The 20,025-nt window shown below is 37.8% G+C and overlaps 2 protein-coding genes and 1 pseudogene across 3 annotated transcripts; all 3 read left to right on the top strand.

The window, feature by feature from the left end:
• The first annotated feature begins 2,601 nt into the window (after positions 1–2,601).
• Positions 2,602–5,086, top strand: LOC121794164 (annotated as a pseudogene).
• Positions 5,087–6,579: 1,493 nt separating this feature from the next.
• LOC121794165 (trimethyltridecatetraene synthase-like) lies at positions 6,580–10,524 on the top strand. 2 transcript variants are annotated; one of them, XR_006049246.1, is made up of 4 exons: positions 6,580–7,565; positions 7,702–7,950; positions 8,078–9,694; positions 10,066–10,524. XR_006049246.1 is itself a non-coding variant. In XM_042192208.1 (3 exons), exons 1-3 carry the CDS (start codon positions 6,672–6,674, stop codon positions 8,459–8,461), a joined length of 1,527 nt encoding a protein of 508 aa, XP_042048142.1. In that variant the 5' UTR covers positions 6,580–6,671; the 3' UTR covers positions 8,462–10,524. The 2 variants fall into 2 exon arrangements, 1 of the variants encoding a protein (XP_042048142.1); XM_042192208.1 differs by having other exon boundaries at positions 8,078–10,524.
• Positions 10,525–15,581: 5,057 nt separating this feature from the next.
• On the top strand, positions 15,582–18,365 carry LOC121793526 (putative late blight resistance protein homolog R1A-10). Its single transcript, XM_042191549.1, has one exon. The coding sequence runs from the start codon at positions 15,589–15,591 to the stop codon at positions 18,256–18,258; it is 2,670 nt and encodes an 889-aa protein (XP_042047483.1). The 5' UTR covers positions 15,582–15,588; the 3' UTR covers positions 18,259–18,365.
• Positions 18,366–20,025: the final 1,660 nt, after the last annotated feature.

A 20,025-nucleotide genomic window follows, 5' to 3' on the forward strand; every position in this document is an offset into this window, starting at 1 on the left:
GTTGCGCCATCCAGGATTCGAACTCATAACCTCCTGGATGGGCGGTATCCTTGCCTCCCTTCTCAACCAGTTGAGCTAGGAGGCTTGGATGCCGCTATGATTGCTGCTTCTCGATTTCTCTCTCTCCGATTTATTTTCTCTCTCTCCCATTAATTAGTTAATCACATTAATTATGTAATCACATTAATTCCGCATTACTTTTTTAATCACAGATTTTTGTAATCACATTAATTTTTTAATCACACCTCATTTAAACAACAATAAAAGAATAGCATCATGTGAGACCCAAACTCCACTACACTCCTTCATTTAATACAAAGTCAAACTACTCCTTAAAACCCGTGCCCGGTCAAACCGGGACGAATTTTGGGGGACGGAGGGAGTACAACTTTATGAAATAGAAAATCACTAGATGAAAAATCTGCCTAACATAATGAGTTTGATTCAAATTAAGTGTGCCTGCACTTTGCACATTTATATCTCTAAATCTAAAAAATATCACCTTATATTTTTGAAGATATATTAATCGCATTTCAGACCCTTTTTACGAGTCTTAGGCCTTATTTTTCTTCCATTTATGCTCCTAAGGGGTTAAGGAGCAAATTGAAAGAAAAATAAGTCATGTAGTGAAAAATGACCTAAAAATGATCAATGCTTTTTCGAGAGATGTGATGATATTCCCTCCACAGTAATAGAGTTATTTCATTTTCTGCGTTCGTATTGGAAAAATTATAACAAATAGTTAAAGTAGATAATGATTAAAGTAAGAGAAAGAATAATGTAGAATATATTTTTATCTGTATTATATTTTTTTACTTTATTCTTTTTCTATGTTAACTATTTATTATCATTTTTCCAAAACAAATGCAGAAAATGAAATGACTCTACTAATGTGGAACGAATGTAGTATTTTTTTTAACTATAGAGACCTCAAATATATAAAATCATAGATTAAATTTGAAGCTAAATCACGAAAAAATAATTGCAATAAGTAGTAATGGGGCAAAAATGAATTTGTCTAGTTGGTGACGAGACATATCATTCATATTTTCATGGAAATATCAATATCCATCATATATTCAATTAATCAAGAGAACGAGACACGTATGGCCCTCTGCCTTTGCTGTTCAGTTACTACTACTATAGAAGAATTTAGTTTTTTATTTCAATTATTAGTATTCAATTATTATGAAGATTTTTTATTTTTTCATTTTGAGTTATATAAGCTGGAGTTTTACATTTCATAACACCAGCATATGATATCAAATTATCATGATCAATAAAATCCCAATTTATTCACACACCCTTATCTATATACTATCATTACTCCTCATACTCACTGTAGTAACATTACACATCCGAAACCATGGCCCGTGATAGGATATCTCAACTTAATCGGGCCGCTCCCTCCACAACCTCTCCCAAAAGTTCGGCCCGGTAATGCTCCTCAAATTCGGCTCGTTTCCCATCGTCGTTGGCTCCTTCCTCGATGCAGCCAAGATCTTCCTCAAAAAAATGGACCTCACCTTCGCCTTGCGGCCCAAAACCTTTTCTAGCTCGCGAGGATTCGACGTTGGAGGTCAAGCTCGAGAGACACGGGGTCAAAGCGTTTACTCAGATATGTATGGTGATAGAAATTTATGGAGTTTCATCTCAAAAAATATTATAGTAATAAGTAGAGTGTAATAGTTTAAGTTCTCTTTTTACACTATCATTTGATGTTTGTTTGTTCTATTTACTGATGTGGTGTTTTTATTTATTTATTTAGGATTTGTTAGCAGGTGGAACTGAGAGTTCGGCCGTGACAGTGGAATGGGCGATGTCGGAACTGTTGAAAATACCTGAGATTTTTTAGAATGCGGCGGAGAAGCTCGATAAGGTTATTGGGCAACATAGGTGGGTGACGGAGAAAGATACACCTAGCCTCCCTTATGTGCTCAGCGAACCTATTGCCAAGGTTCAAATGGAGTTTGCAAGATGAAGAGTTGCATAAATATATCCTTTTTACTGTATTTCTTAAACTCGTGTCAAATTAAATGGTGCCAATTAATGGGGGACAGAAGTTGTATGCTAAATTAAGGTTACATTATCATTATTATGTGAAATAGTTAAAATCTCATGTTATAAACAAGTCTATCTCAAAGAAAGTCTAGTTCACAGCTATAAATAATGAATAGTACAGCCCTATTTGAATGTTTTTTATTTGGATTTTGATGTTGAAATCCCAAGAAAGTGCCAAGAAAAGCCTGGGTTATTTTTTTTAAGGCCAGTCAGCAGACAATAAAAAGTATACTCCTATTTTTCTAATCTTCTTGTCATAACATAACCCATCAAATTCGACATAACCAATCTGTAAAATTAACAAATACTGTAAATACAGGCGACTCATCGAAATTAGACTATTCAAATCAAAATAAATAAAAGAATTAAAATGCCACGAATTGCAAATCGTCATAGGCGTGCTACTCTCGACTTTGCAGCTTCGTAAGCATCACATTGTAAATGTGCAAAATGAATAATCCCAATTTATTCCAACCCTCCTATCTATATAAGTATATATAATACACCTAATCAACATTCTCTTTCATAAAAATATTCCCAATGGAAAACCAAATCATAGCAATATCATTACTCCTCACACTCACCTTACTAACATTACACATCCTAAAAAAAATATTCCCACAAAAAAAACTAAACCTACCTCCCGGCCCGAAACCATGGCCTGTGATAGGCAATCTCAACCTAATCGGGCCGCTCCCACACCGCTCCATCCACCAACTCTCCCAAAAATACGGCCCGGTAATGCTCCTCAAATTCGGCTCCTTTCCCGTCGTCGTCGGCTCCTCTGCCGCTGCAGCCAAGATCTTCCTCAAAACAATGGACCTCACCTTCGCCTCGCGCCCCAAAACCTCCGCCGGAAAATACCTCACCTACAACTACTCCGACGTCGTGTGGTCCGACTACGGCCCGTACTGGCGCCAGGCCCGAAAAATCTTCTTGATGGAGCTCTTCAGCGCAAGGCGGCTCGAGTCGTACGAGTACATTCGGGCCGAGGAAATGGGCTCGCTTGTGAAGGAGATTTTTGGGTTTTCGGGCCGGGCCTTTTCGGTTAAGGACAGTTTGTCGACGTTGAGCTTGAACGTGATATGCAGAATGGTTTTGGGGCGGCGGTATATGGACGGCGGCGGGGTGGCGGTGGAGGAGTTCAAGGAGATGTTGGATGAGCTTTTCCTTCTGACTGGGGTGTTGAATGTTGGGGATATGATTCCGTGTATTAATTTCTTGGATTTGCAAGGGTACGTGAAGAGGATGAAGGTGTTGAGCGAGAAATTCGATAGGTTTTTGGAGAATGTGCTCGATGAGCACGAGGCGAGGAGGCGGGAGACGACGGGTTATGCGAGCCGGGACATGGTGGATGTGCTTCTCGAGCTCGCCGAGGATCCGATGCTAGATGTGAAGCTCGAGAGACACGGGGTCAAAGCGTTCACTCAGGTACATATGATCATTGTCGTAGAAATTCGATATTCCATCTTTAAATTAACTGATGATATTACTTACTCCTTTCGTCTCTAATAAATAATAGTACTCCTTCCTTCCTATAGAAATAGAAAATGACTCAATTATTTTAGAATTTTTCAAAATAGAAAAGTAACTCAATTAACATGGAACGGATGAAGTACCTTTTATGGAGATAATAGTCATTTAAATTTTTGTCTTATAATAACATTTGAAATTTGACTATTAAATTTTAAAGTTTCGATTTTTACAATTGTCTTATCCGTACATAAAACGGTGTATTTTGGTGAAGTTAAAAGTGGCGTTGTTTCATTATTTTATTAAAATAAGCAAAAAGAGAAGAAAAGAACGAAAAAAAAAAAAAAAAGACTTCATGAAACTCGTTGTTTAGAACATGATCAAAATATGTAGTCTAAATCAGAATATTAAATCGCGAAGTTTGTAAATTTTTTTAATTGATATTTACCCCTTTGTACTTGTGAGTGGTGTGACATGGCATTTTGTTGTTAATTTAGGATTTGTTAGCGGGTGGGACCGAGAGTTCATCTGTGGCAGTGGAGTGGGCGATGTCGGAATTATTGAAAAACCCGAGATTTTAAAAAAGGCGACAGATGAGCTTGATCAAGTTATTGGGAAAAATAGGTGGGTGATGGAAAAAGATATACCTAGCCTCCCCTATGTGAAAGCTGTTGTCAAGGAAACCATGAGATTGCACCCAGTGGCGCCTATGTTGTCGCCACGTTTAGCACGAGAAGACTGTAAGGTAGTAGTAGTAGTAGTAAATAAATGCAAAACACAATTGGTATTTAATTAAAATAGTCCTTATATGTGTTCCGTCTCTTATTAATTGACATCGTTTGACTTAACACAACTTTAAAGAAATATAGTGAAAAATGGGTAGAAAAAGTCAGTGGAATGTGAGTTCTACTTTTATATACTTCGTATTAATATTATAATAAAATGTGAGTGTAATGAATTAGTGGAATATATAGTCCCCTATAAAAAGTAAAAAAAAAAGTAATGGTGAGAATTAATTGGGGACGGACAAAAAAAAGTGATGTCAATGAATATAGAAGGGAGGAAGTATATAAAAAGCCAATCAATTTAATATTAAATTGACATATTTGCAGGTAGGTGAGTATGATATCAAGAAAGGGACCCAAGTTCTTATTAATACATGGACAATCCTTACAGATCCATTGTTATGGGAAAATCCCAATGAATTTAATCCAGACAGATTTATTGGAAAGGATATTGATGTCAAGGGACAAGATTTCGAGCTTTTGCCGTTCGGGTCGGGCCGTAGAATGTGCCCGGGCTATCCGTTGGGTTTGAAGGTAATCCAATCAAGCTTAGCGAACCTATTGCACGGGTTCAATTGGAGTTTGCCTGATGAAATGAAGCCCGAAGAGTTGAATATGGATGAGATTTACGGGCTTTCAACGCCAAGAAAGTTCCCACTTGTTACTGTTGCCGAGCCTAGACTTCCACTTGACCTCTATAATTCTATGATTTGAATGCATTATATTTGAATTAGCAATATATTAAATGGGTTTAATCTAATTATGATTTTGTGTGTCAATAGTTTGATCTTCATTATCTGTCGAAAAAGAGATTTTCATTGTTTGTATATATTTATTTTAAGGTGTTTTATTATTGTAGATCGTCTTACTACTATTAAATACTCTATAGTTGAGTTTATACTAGTAGTATTATTTAGGGTTTCCTTTAATGAATTGATTGCAATGTTCCTATTTTTATTGTGGTGAATTGTTAGTGTGTTTATGACTTCTGGATGGTGAATTTTGATTTTTGTTTTGTTTTGGCTGGATGTGAAATTTAGCCACTTTGATTCAATACTACATATATAGATTATTAGATTACCATTAATCAAGGAATCATACAAATTGTCAAGTTGTCTTATACAGTGTCACATACGCATGATTGATTTTAAGAAATAAGTACTATACATTGTTACAAAAGATGGTTGCAAGATCTAATGTAGTTAACAAAAACTACACATTTAAAATTACCATTCTTTGACTCTTAGTTACGCATAGTGTATAAGTAAAAATCATTATCCCAAGATAATAAAATAATTAGCAGTGCAAATTGATATATACTACTTGGCATTAATTTTTTTAATTTAATCCTCTATTTGTATGTATATGTATAGTGGTTCGTAAATGTAATATTTATATAAGTTTATAGTAGTATAAATTAATATTTTTCTAACAACTTCTCCCAGTAAGTGGAAACTTACATTTTTATCAAGAGAAGTAACAACAGTAGTCCCAATCTTTAAAAGGATCTAAAGAATGTGGTTAGGTGTTGGATTCAATTTCTTTAAATTATAAAAAATATATGAGTCTATTTTTAGCAATAATTTAGAGTTGAATTATTTTATTATTATATGGAGGGAGTATTTGTTTTGAATTAGTAATAGGTTATACGAACCACCAATAATTCAGTCAAAGTTTTTCTTCTCCATTTAATTTATTAATAAATATTTAAATGATATGCAGAGACAGCCGTTGGCATTATCAGCGTGTTATGCAGTAGGAGTATTACTTGATTCTTATAGACTAAGACAAAAATTATTTATCTCATCATTAAAATATTGAACTACTCCCTCTGTCCACGAATAGGAGTCTCGTTTTTCCATTTTAGTCCGTCCGCGAATAAGAGTCCCGATTCACTTTTACCATAAATGGTAATAGGGTCTCACCTTCTACTAACTTATTCTACTCACATTTCATTTAAAACTAATACTATATACAATGAGACCACTATTCACTAATTTTTTTCCACCCACTTTTCTTAACATTTCTTAAAATCCGTGCCGGCATAAATAAGACTCCTAATGGGGACGGAGGGAGTATCTTTTTTTAAAAATATTTTAATAGCATGAAAGGGACATAGTAAAATACAAAGCCCTAAAGAATCAACTAGTATTAATCTAAACGTTACCTTTGATCAATAATCTTAATTTGTTCACATACCAAAATGAAAAATTGGGACAAATAATTGGGGACACCGAGAGTAATTACTAAAACTCATTCACATTTCATACTCTAAAGTCTAAAACTTCCCTCCCACCTATATAAATACAACTAAATAATCATCTCCCACACCCTCTCATCAAAAGTTTTCCAATGGAAAACCAAATCATAGCAATATCATTACTCCTCATACTCACCTTACTAACATTACACATCCTAAAAAAATTATTCCCACAAAAAACACTAAACCCACCACCCGGCCCGAAACCATGGCCCGTGATAGGCAATCTCAACCTAATCGGGCCGCTCCCACACCGCTCCATCCACCAACTCTCCCTAAAATACGGCCCGGTAATGCTCCTCAAATTCGGCTCCTTTCCCGTCGTCGTCGGCTCCTCCGTCGATGCAGCCAAGATCTTCCTCAAAACAATGGACCTCACCTTCGCCTCGCGCCCCAAAACCTCCGCCGGAAAGTACCTCACCTACAACTATTCCGACATCACGTGGTCCGAATACGGCCCGCACTGGCGGCAGGCCCGAAAAATGTGCTTGATGGAGCTCTTCAGCACGCGGCGGATCGACTCGTACGAGTACATTCGGGCCGAAGAAACGGTCTCTCTCGTGAAGGAGATTTTCGGGCTTTCGGGCAGGGCTTTTTGGGTTAAGGACAGCTTGTCGACGTTGAGCTTGAACGTGATCAGCAGGATGGTTTTGGGGAGGCGGTATATGGACGGCGGCGCCGCCGTCCCGCCGGAGGAGTTCAAGAAGATGTTGGATGAGCTTTTCTTTCTTGGTGGGGTTTTTAATATTGGGGATATGATTCCGTATATCAATTTCTTGGATTTGCAAGGGTATGTGAAGAGGATGAAGGTGTTGAGCGGGAAATTCGACCGGTTTTTGGAGCGCGTGCTCAACGAGCACGAGGCGAGGAGGCGGGACGCGACGGGTCACGCAAGCCAGGACATGGTCGACGTGCTTCTCGAGTTCGCGGAGGATCCGACGTTGGAGGTGAAGCTTGAGAGACACATGGTCAAAGCGTTTACTCAGGTATATATGATCACTGTCGTAGTAATCCATCTTAAAATTAATTGATGATAATTGAAGTAGCTCATGAAATTGTCAATAGGTGTCATTTTTGTTATTGTTATGAGCTGTGTGATGCGACATTTTGTATTTTATTTAGGATATGTTGGCTGGTGGGACCGAGAGTTCGGCTGTGACAGTGGAATGGGCAATGTCGGAATTGCTGAAAAAACGTGAGATTTTCAAGAAGGCGACGGAGGAGCTCGATCGGGTCATCGGGCAAAATAGGTGGGTGACGGAGAACGATATACCTAGCCTCCCTTATGTGGAGGCCATTGTCAAGGAAATCATGAGACTGCACCCGGTGGCGCCAATGTTGGTGCCCCGTCTAGCACGGGAAGACTGTAAGGTATATTATTTATTTATTTATTATTGTATAACCTATAATTGGCATTTAATTACAATGCTAATCATTGGTGTTTGGTTATTAATTATAGAAAATGTTAATGAATTTGTTAGTAAAATAACATGTGTAGGTGGGTGAGTATGACATCAAGAAAGGAACCCAAGTGCTTGTTAATACATGGACAATCCATAGAGATCCATCCATATGGGAAAATCCAAATGAATTTTATCCGGATAGATTTCTTGGAAACAATATAGATGTTAAAGGACAAGATTTCGAGCTCTTGCCATTCGGATCGGGCCGTAGGATGTGCCCGGGCTATGCACTGGGCCTAAAGGTGAATCAATCAAGCTTAGCAAATCTGTTGCATGGGTTCAATTGGAGTTTGCCGGGTGACATGAAGCCCGAAGAGTTGAACATGGAGGAGACTTTCGGGCTTTCAATGCCAAAAAAATTCCCACTTGTTACTATTGCTCAGCCTAGACTTCCACTTCACCTCTATAATTTCATGTGAATTTTTGCTTCTTATTTCAGACTTATTGCAATGCATGGTGCTATCAGTTATGTGCTATAATAAAATGTTGCACTTAATTTTAATGATCCGTTTTCAAAATTTGACAAAAAAAATAGCTTCAGGCAATTTTCAAACAACTTTCGATGACCAAAATTAGACACTATCTGAGGAAGTGTTCGGGTCCCACGGGCGCCCCGAGATGTGTGTTGACATGGTCGGCAGGTAGCTCGAGGCGGGTTTCCATCGAGCCCATCTGGAGCTCGTTGACCATGTCGATCCCTATGAGCTCTTATATTGTGAAAACGGGCTGGGCCCATTATGCCGAAAGGCCCAATTCAGACCCATCATCCAGATCCATTATTGAAATCTTTTTGCTGCTTCATGCCAAAATTGAGAGCATGAAGTGTAGGGTCACCTTATCGATAAATCTTATCTTTGGGGCAATAAAGTGGAAAGGCATAAAAAAAGCATTCACAAATTATTGATCTCAATAATGCTGCACCTATGAAAAGTTGCAATTCTCAATTGTGAAATCAGATTGGTTTATTTCATCTTTGAATATTAATTACACTGTGTAACAGATTGGTTGTATTTCTTTCATTGAAAGAGTTAAACATGGCGGCTTATGGAGCTCTACTTTCTCTTATGCATATCATAGATACCCTCGAGAAACATCCTTCTCCCCCCCCATTTCTATCGACGCGGAACAAGTTGAATCTCTCACTCAAATTGTTACCTTCTTGCTGGAGTTTCTTGATGCTTATATTTCCCCTTTTGTTGTTGATGGCCGCGAAGCTGATCCATTGGAGCGTCGCATTGCGGATGCAGTTTATGCAGCTGAGGATGTTATCGAGTTTCATATTGTGCTTCAAATTCATAGCCATGAAGCTGATCCTTTGGAGAGTCGTATCGAATCTTCAATATGCGGGAAGAGAGTCGGTTTTCTTAACTTGTTTCGAGGTATATGTAGATGCACAAGCGCAACTGCCGAAGAAGACTTGTAACGCAGTATGCAAAAAGTGATAAAGGAAATGAATCTGATGAAGAAAGAAGCCGTTGCTCAGCTGCGCGGAAAGGCCTCTTCGATCCATGTTGGCTCCTTGACGTCTTCTTCCATTGTGAAGGAAAACATGATGGTGGGATTTGATGAAGTGTTTCTCGAGGTCTTGGATAAGCTCACCGGATATCAACTCAGCCGCGAAATCATCCCCATCGTGGGGATGGGCGGTATTGGTAAGACCACTCTTGCCCGAAGTTTATTTGAGAATGAATTAGAAAGTATTGTAAAATGCATGATTTATTGAGAGATTTATGTTTGAAAGAAGTTGAAAAGGAAAGGTTTTATCCATGGATGTAGATAGGAGAGAAAGACAGAGATTCATCGCGTGGTCATGAACTCATCTTGTTTCTGCTTGTAGTTCGATTGTTTGTAATTTGTGAGAGTGAATTAGAAACATATCACCTTTTATCCATGGATGTAGATCTTACATTCGAACCAAGTAACTCTTTCCTGTTCTTGCATTGCTTGTCGCATTCTTTTCAATTTGTTTACGTCTTTTATGGTAGTTTAAAATTTGATACTACTTGGAGAAATATGTGTGTAGTACATGTGCGTATGTGCCGGTGCTTTTATGAGAGTCTCAACGACTCGGATTGGTGGCATGACAAAGGAACCCGTTGTAACTATCATGGCCATGACCAAGTACCAACAAGGACGTTTTTGGTAGGCAACTCGGAGTGATGGTCTGACAATGTAGCCCACCGTGACTGACAAACAACTCGGAGTGGTGGACTGACAAAAGAATCATCAGTGATCAAAAAGGATGATGATCCTGAAAAGGTAATTGGTGTTGCAGTTTTCTAGACAAAATGTGATCTCTTTCCTATCCTGATAGGCTAGTTTTTTGCATGAATTCACAACATTATGCCTTTGGGAATCTTCAACGCGTTGGATTTCACCTCTATAAATTCATGTGAATTTTGCCTCCGATTTTGGACTTATTGCAATGTATGGTGTTATAAGTTTAGTTTTTTTTATATATAAAATGTTGCACTTAATTTCAGTGATCCGTTTAAAAAATATTTTGTGAGATACATTTGTGAGTTTGAGAAAATTTATGTTATTGATTCCTTTCAAGTCTATTTAGTATTTCACGTTTAATAACTTCTGCTGTTATGCATGTAGATATGAATTGAGGGATTCTTGATATTTCACGTGGTAATTAATTTTAAACTAATTGTGTCTATAAATACATAGATTAGGACTGATATTTTATCTTTAACTAACTCAAAATTTTGGATAAAACCATACAAAGTATTGAAATTTGACGTGAGCAAGGATTCAAATTTTCATAAAGAAATAGATAGAGTTTCGCGATAGTAATTCACCGACAATTTTTCAACAACTTTCGATGACTAAAATCAAACACTATATAATGGCGGGAGTGATTAATTGCTAACTACAACTAATTTAAGATCATAGGATTTTAGAAATCTTGTGGTCTACAATTTGCCACGTGTAATTTCGTTTTTTTTTTTAATATTAAAAAGATAACAACCATGGGCGAGAATCTAGCCTATTAGGTGGTGGGGCAAATGCCCCTCCTCAATTCTTGTTTGCCTTTATAAATTTGTTATAAAATTTTAAATATAGGTTAAAAAGTGTACTTATTGCCCCTGCTCAAATATAATTTTTTTTCCTATATATCATTTTGCCCCTCTTACGATAAAATCCTGGATACGCCCCTGATAACAACAACTATTAAATTTAGGGTTTAGAAACACAATGTCAATTCATTGTATGAAATACATCAACACAAAGGCATGACAATGTGAATACAATTTCATATTGACATTGTACAAGCATTGTATTGACATATTATGCGTGATGTATTGATATAAAGTTGTTATGAATATTTACAAAAAATTTATCAAATTTTGAGAAATTTCGTTATAATTCTTATAAAATTATCTTTAATTTGATATATGTTATGCGAAAAAATAATTTAAATCGAGATAGTTATATGCATTTAAAGTTTTGGGATATTTTTCAAAATTTAGTTATAACTAATTTGTTGTTAATTGACATTAATACCCTAATTGATATTTTTTGTGCATGATATTGATACTAAGGGCAGAATGATATTGACCTTTAATTTGAAAATCTAATGCTTACCATTTAGTTGTAGTTAGAAATTTAAAGGTGAATAGCAATATAACAAACTCCATAAGTTTGAATATATATAATAAAGCAAGTGATTTAGTAACCTTAATTTGCATAGCAAATTAGAAATTTAAAGGTGAATAGCAATATAACAAACTCCATAAGTTTGAATATATATAATAAAGCAAGTGATTTAGTAACCTTAATTTGCATAGCAAATAGAATTAAATTTATACTCCATTCATTTAACGCCAATACAGCTTATAACCTATTGATGTAGAAAATTATAATTGGCCAACGAGAGGCCCAAATACCCCTCAACAAAACAAGAGTGGGTTGAGTTGCTGAAAAACAGGCCCATTATTCAAAACGAGTAGAAATATTATTGTAAATATGCCCAAGTTTCTAATATAGTAGTATGCACTAATAAAATTAACACCTTATAATATGGTTTCCTACTCAAATCTATGGCTGCCTTAGATGACATGAGCTTCATCACCATGAGTCTAAGAGTCGGTGCTCGTTGCCACGAGCAGGCACCGTGCCGACGGCGCGGCGAGCACCCTGCTCGCCGCTGTGCTCTTGCCGACGACACGGCCCTACTTGATGCATCGAGCACCGCCGTGCCGAAGAGGAGGGCGACGTGGCGTTGCGTGATTGGCTCGTTTTTATTCGGTTAAAAAAAATCATAAAAATCGAAAATAATCTGGAAAAAAGAAAAGAAAAATCGGATTCCAAAAAATATAGCCGTTTTTTTATCATTTTTCAAATTTTTTTTATATTTTAAAAAAATATTTTATCCCAAAATCATCTATAAATATCCACATTCATCATCCATTCCTTACATCAAATTATCTCTCATTCATACTTCATTTTTTTATTATGAATTTAATTATATAATTTTTAATTTTTAGGATTTTAATTATGTAATTTTAAATTTTTTAGTAATTTGTAATAATATTTCGAGTATTTTTAATGCATTTTAATGTTGTGGAAATGTTTTTAGTAATTGAAGTATTTAAATTGAATAATAAAATGGTGGGACACTTGAGCATGCTCTTGCGGAAGAGCATGAATGTAGGTGTTGTGCTCTTGCGGAAGAGCATCGAGTAAAAAATGAATAAAAGTGGGTCCGAGCCCACATCCATGCTCTTTGGCAAGCAAGAGCATGGATGTGGATGCTCTAACGGGTGATGTCAAACCAAAGGATTTTCACTATAATTTTCGGATATATTGTATAATGAGAGAGCAAAAATAATGAAATCTAACCCTAATCGAGATAGAATTCAAATGGGTCTAAAATGTAATTGTAAGGCAACCCAAACCTTTGCATCGGGAGTGAGTTTGATACGAGAATATCTATGGACAGGCCCGGCCCTGGGGGGGGGGGTCGAGCAGTGCCCCCGCCCCGGGCCCCCAAAACGTTGGGGCCTCCAAAATCCAAATACATACATGAGTATATACATGCTACTGGGCCAGGTCCAAGCAAGAAACAAGAGCCCACAGCAGAGAGCCGCAAAGGCAGGCAGCGCTAAAGTATTATTATGGGGCCCCTCTTTTAGTTCCGCCCCGGGCCAATAAAAACTCAGGACCGGGCCTGTCTATGGAATACCACCATATCTCTATTATTTAGTTAATTAGTGATTTTCTATATCTTTTCTATATAATTAGGATATTTATTTCTTGATCATTAAGTAGGTTACTCCTATTATAAATATGGACATTTGTTATCTTTTGAATCATCCATTTGAAGAAATATTTATCTTTATCTTTTTATTGTCTTTTACTTTTCTCTGCAAATTACTTTATCAAAAACCCTAGTTGAACGATAGTTGGTTGCTCGACGGGAGGATCCCGCGAACGAACCAACATCTTCTCCGCGATCTCTCGCAGTTATCTCTCGATACGAGTTTACTTATATCATCTGGTGCTTTCATCGATTCTCATCCTCCGCATTACTACCGTCTCTACCACTGCCACGCCTCTATCCGTCAACATGTACCAGCAACGACAATTCTGGGAGTTGCAATCGCTCTACCAAGGATTGCAATACGATGTGTCGTTGTTTAGCGCGGCGGATCAGTTACAACCCGATCCCTACCACCAGGGTCATCAATTCGACCACCACACACAACCGCCGCAGCCATGACCCTCTTCCTGTTGGGACTCGCCTTGGTATCACTTGCAGGAAGAGTACAGATCATATGTTCAAGAATCCCCAACCGGCTGGCCATCTACCTGCTGGGACTTACCGACGCCCTATTTTACCAGCCCCCACTAGTCCGGAATCAGTTTGCTCACGACGCCCTCATCGCCGGTCATTCCGGATGGTATCAACAACCTCAGCATTTGAATCCTAATATTGACGAGCAGACCGTGAATCCTTACTGCCAACTAGAAGCATACCAGCAATGGGCTGTTGACCAGCTGCCTGCGCAACCATCCTATACGGGGTTCGATTTGCCGGAACCACCGTTATATCCAGGTTCAGAGCCTCTCGGCATGCCACAAGTTCCGGTGATGCCGGATTTGGAACCGGACCTACCGTTGACATTCTTGGTTTCACGGCTTGAGCGCCTAACTGCAATTGTCAGAAAATTGGAGTCTCGGATGGATGACAACAAACGTTGCCTGGGGGATCCACCTACTGCCACAAAACCTCCTCCAATCCCTACGTTCAGCGTCCCGTACACGGCGCCAATATCATGTCCCCTGCAGCAGCCACCAACGCAGTGCTCCCCACCGTACAGCCATGATATCAGGTATGGCTCAATAGAGTCCCTTGCCAATGATATAGATGAACATAAATCAGTGCAATCTCAGCAAATTCATTATGATGATATCGTAAGTGGTCGTTTACTTAATCGAGATAATATTGGAGAGGAAGAGGACAAAATTGGAGAGGAAGGGGTATCGTTAGACATTAAAGAGGAAAACGGGATTCTAAAAACTTCTATTCCAACCAACTTCGAGTATGTCAAGGAAGCAGAGTTGGTCGACGACATGTTTGTAATTCATTATTTTCTGGAATACTTGAAAGAAGATGTTACAATAGTAAACATTCCTACGTATGCCCCTGTTCGGTTCTACAGTGACAATATTTTTCCTCGGTTCAAAGAAAAACAGATAATGGCCTGGATTACTTTTGTTGATCGACTTGGGAACCGGGAAGGAGAGAAGTATTTTGTTGATGCTTTGCTTGATGTGATGAGGAATGAGAGATTTCGTGGGCATATGCATACATTTGACCCAGGTGGGGATACCTCGCCAAAGCTTTTGTTCGCCACACTCTTCGTTTTGTTGTGGTTTCCACCTTGAGGACAAGATGCATTTTAACCGTGGGGGAGTTGATACAAGAATATCTATGGAATACCACCATATCTCTATTATTTAGTTAATTAGTGATTTTCTATATCTTTTCTATATAATTAGGCTTTTTATTTCTTGATCATTAAGTTAGGTTACTCCTATTATAAATAGGAGCCTTTGTTATCTTTTGAATCATCCATTTGAAGAAATACATTTATCTTTATCTTTTTATCGTCTTTTACTTTTCTCTGCAATTTACTTTATCAAAAACTCTAGTTGAACGATAGTTGGCTGCTCGACGGGAGGATCCCGTGAACGAACCAACATCTTCTCCACGATCTCTCGCAGTTATCTCTCGATACGAGTTTCCTCGTATCAGAGTTGGATCACGGGATTAATTAACTTCCTTTCATGCTCCATACTCAACCTAAGTTGCAAAAGTGATTAGACATTTAAAAACTACGCCGAGTGAAGGTCTTCAAAGTTTAGGTTTGTTCTATACATACAACTTTTTCAAAAGATGAGACAAAAGTGTAGGGTCATTATGAAATATCTTAGCTGTCTGGTAATAATGTGGAAAGGGACATAAATGCATTTCACATCTTTGAAGTTTGAATGAATTATTGGTTGTCTTTTTTCATTGAAAGAGTTAATCATGGCAGCTTATGGAGCTCTGGTTTCTCTAATGCATATCATAGATACCCTCCAAAAACATCCTTCCCCTCCCATCTCTATCCACAAAAATCAAGTTAAATCTCTCACTCAAATTGTTACCTTCTTGCAAGAATTTCTTGATACTTATAATTCCCCTTTTTCCTATAGCCATGAAGTTGATCCATTGGAGCATCGCATTGCTGATGCAGTTTATGCAGCCGAGGATGTTATCGAATCCCATATTGTGGATCAAATTGACAGACGGTCCACAATCGTCAAAGATCAGTACTTCTACCAAAATCTTCAAAAAGTGATAGAAGAAATGAATCTGATCACGAAAGAGGTGAAGGAGATTATAGTCGAAGCTCGGTTGCAGCAAAGGCATATTGTTACCATGACGTCCTCTTCCACTGTGAAGGACGACGTGATGGTCGGCTTTGAAGAAGTATTTCTTGAAGTCTTGGATAAGCTGACCGGAGACCAACTCAGCCGCCAAATAATCCCAATTATGGGGATGGGCGGAATTGGTAAGACCACTCTTGCCAGAAATCTATTTAACAATGCAGCTGTTAAGGAGCATTTTGATATTCGTGCTTGGACTACAATTTCTCAAACTTATAATGTTAGAGAAACACTTAGAGAAGTTTATATTCAAGCAATTGGGCACTCATGTGATAGGAATGAGAATGAAAAACTCAGTGATCTAAGTGAAAATCAATTGAGAGAAAAGTTGTACAAGTTTTTATGTGGTAAGAGGTATCTTGTAATAATGGATGATATGTGGAGTGTAGAGGTGTGGGAGAAGATAAGATTTTTCTTTCCCAGTCAAAAATGTGGGAGTCGAATAATCATAACAACTAGGCTATCAAACTTGAGCTCTCAGTTGAATGAATCTTATAGAGTTGATATCGAATTTCTAGATGAAGCTAGCAGTTGGGATTTGTTTTGTAAGACCGTGTTTGAAAAAGAAAGTTGTCCTTTTGAGTTAGAGAATATTGGAAAGGCTATTGTAGTAAAGTGCAAAGGACTTCCTTTATCAATTATTACGATAGGAGGACTTTTGGCAAAGTCTGACCGCACAAGAGAATATTGGGAGTTTATAGAGCAAGATTTAAGTTCTGTTATTAAAAGTAATGATGAATCTTGCATGAAAATATTGTGGATGAGCTATATCTATCTTCCAAATTATTTGAAGCCGTGCTTTTTATATATGGCTAATTTTGAGGAAGATCGTAGTATTCGTGTGTCAATGCTCAAAAAGCTATGGATTTCTGAAGGATTTTTAAAACCAAGGAGTGGGAAAAGTTTGGAAATAATTGCGCAAGAATACTTTAAGGAGTTGGTTGATAGGAATCTCATTTTAGTTGATAGGTTAGGGTCTACAGGAAATGTTAAGTACTGTAAAATTCATGATTTGTACCGAAATTTGTGCTTGGAAGAAGTCGAAAAGGAAAGGTTTTATCATGTCATAAGAAACGATCCTCCACGCTTAAATAGCAGACGTCGGGTTGCTCTAAAAAGTGAACTCTTAGAATCCTTGTCGCATGCTCGTTCCTTATTACGCGATGAACCTCAAATCCCACACCATCTTAGATTGTTGAGGACATTCAAAGCATATGATGAAGATACTACGAGTGGTTCTTATTTCCTCGACAACGTGTTTGAATTGGTGAACTCGCGATACCTTGCTGTTAGAGTTCATAAAGAGTCTAAATTCCCTACTTCGATTGATCTACTATGGAATCTTCACACGTTGACTATTCATTGTTGGCGTTACCTTATTGCACCAATCGAGATTTGGAAATTGCATCAACTTCGACATCTCGAGTTTCATGAGAAAGGATTGATTCTCCCTGATCATCCTAGTGGTGGCGTTGTCATGGAGAATTTGCAGACACTCAAAGGAGTTTTGAATTTGTTTTTAAATGAGGAGGTGGTTAAGAGAATTCCCAACGTGAAGAAATTGCATCTAATCTACAATGTGCAACAAATGGAGGAAGAAAATTGTCTTAGTTATCTTCAGTGTTTAAGTAAATTGGAAAACTTCCACTGCACCACTAGAAATGGATGTGATGACTATTTGCAGAGGATTAGGTTCCCATTCTCCCTCAAGAAGTTGTTCATCGATGCCTCTCCCGATCCTGAATTGGAAGACATGTTGCGAAAAATCGGTTCATTGCCCCTTCTCGAGAAGTTTGTACTACAAAATGGCTTCTTTAAAACAGGCAAGTGGGAGACAGTTGAAGGTCAGTTCGCAAGCCTCAAGTTTCTACGATTGGAGGATTGTGGTGGTCTAGACGATTGGATTGTGTCGGATAAGTCTCACTTTCCATTTCTTCAGAAGCTTCATCTTCGTAATTTAGGCCAACTAAAGGAGATTCCATCAGAAGTTGGAGAAATAGCAACATTGAAATCTATTTCATTGGAATATTGCAGTGAATCGGCGGTGGTGTCGGCGAAAAGGATAGTAGATGAGCAAGAGGATTTATATGGAGACGAACTAGACCTTCATGTTCGAGCTCTAGTTCGGAAGAAAGAAAAAGCAGTGAAGAACTTGGCAAACGCCAACTTTGAAGTTAATGTTTGTCTTATACCTTCCAAGGCCTCACTTCCTCTTCCCTTTCCAACTCATGCCCAAACACATCAACACCCAGCTTGCTCATTACAATAATGAACTAAAGTGTTCTTTTAGTAACATGATTTATAAGGACAAGATTTTCCCTTTAATGTCTATCACAACTCACAAGAATGAAGCATGCTGAGCTTCTATTTTTATTATTGTTTTTATAGACTATTTTTTCGATGAAACTTCCACATATGCGTAGTAAACACACTTAATTATATACATAAATCCACCCTCCAACTTCTATCCCAGCAAGATAAAATTTTAGAATTTTCATACTACTATGCTCTTCTAAGTTAAAGATTCTAGAAGCGAGTTTATACTCTCTGGTTCCATGTTAATTGAGTCATTTTCCTATTTTGGGAAGTTCTAAGTCAATAGAGTCATTTCTAGTTTTGGCAAAAAGTAATTTTTTATTTTACTTTATTTTTTATTCACATCTCTTACTTTTTCTCTTACTTCTTTTATCATTCCTTAACACACTATTCTTAAACTTTCGTGCTGAAAAAAAATGCCTAACTTCAAGATGCATTACAAAAAGGAATGGGCTGATTGATGGAATCCAAGCCCATCATTAGGATCAAGTAGACAATTATATCAAACTTTTTATATTATATCCAAAGCTGTCTTGCACTAATGCAGATCTCATTATCTCAATAATGCTGCACCTAAGTTCTTTATATTATTTGCCACTATAAAAAATTGCAATTCTCAATTGTAAAATTAGAGTCATATTGGCAGTCTTCATTCATTCAGAATTCAAAGAACAATTAATCATGGCTGCTTATGGTGCTCTGGTTTCTCTTATGCATATCATAGATGCACTTGAGAAACATCCTTCCCCTCCCATTTCTATCCACAAACAACAAGTTGAATCCCTCACTCAAAATGTTACCTTCTTCCAAGAGTTTCTTGATGCTTATATTTCCCCCGCTGTTGCTGATGGAGATCAACTCAACCGCCAAACCATCCCCATCACGGGGATGGGTGGGATTGGTAAGACAACTCTAGCCAAAAATATATTTGAGAATGCACTTGTGATAAACTCGTATTTTAACTGTTTTATTGGGCATTAAACGTGATGATAATTGGTGTTTAAATGCATATTACTTGAGTTTACGTCCATATTTCACTATAAAGGTGCTTTGATGAGTTTATCCAGTGTTTGAAGTTAAAATAGGTAAAAAGGAGTCAAAATGAGCCAAGCCGTGACTGGGGTCTGCTTCAAAAGTTAATCTGCCTATCAATATGGGGTCCAAATCCTATTTTGAGAGTACCATTGTCTTCATCATCGAAAGAGCTTCGCGTGGGTACCTCACACGCCCCAATCGGAGTTCGGATGAGAGAGATATGACCGATCTACGAAAGCCGCGCGGACTGCCGGGAGCTACCCGGCCGGGTGGATTTTATGTGCAATAATTCCACCCGGCCGGGTGGCCAATTTTTTTCATAAAGAGTCCAGAGACTTCTACCCGACCGGGTGGATTTTATGTGCAATAATTCCACCCGGCCGGGTCCGTCTGACTGACGATTTTTAGCCCAGAATCGATTTTTCTGAGGAAAAATAAAAAGAGAAAGGCTAGGGCAACGAAAATTGATTCTCCCCAAGCCGCAAAAACACACACTCTCTCTCTAGGAAGCACTCTTGGAAGAAGATTGGAGATTCAAGCTTCAATTCCTCCGCCAATTGTAATCCGTATCATGGTTTCCCTTGTTTTTCTTAGTTTCTTTTTGTTATCTACCTTGAACATGAGTAACTAAACCTTTTATGTAGAATTCTTGGTGAAGATGCATTGATTCAGAGTTTTAATCCAA

Source organism: Salvia splendens, chromosome 3, assembly GCF_004379255.2.
Source record: "Salvia splendens isolate huo1 chromosome 3, SspV2, whole genome shotgun sequence".
Lineage (NCBI taxonomy): Eukaryota > Viridiplantae > Streptophyta > Magnoliopsida > Lamiales > Lamiaceae > Salvia > Salvia splendens.

Coding starts and splice junctions, on each gene's coding strand:
- LOC121794165 (XM_042192208.1), top strand. CDS start 6,672: ATGGAAAACCAAATCATAGCAATATCATTACTCCTCATACTCACCTTA. Junction 7,566..7,701: donor TGGTCAAAGCGTTTACTCAG/GTATATATGATC, acceptor TATTTTATTTAG/GATATGTTGGCTGGTGGGAC. Junction 7,951..8,077: donor TAGCACGGGAAGACTGTAAG/GTATATTATTTA, acceptor TAACATGTGTAG/GTGGGTGAGTATGACATCAA.
- LOC121793526 (XM_042191549.1), top strand. CDS start 15,589: ATGGCAGCTTATGGAGCTCTGGTTTCTCTAATGCATATCATAGATACC.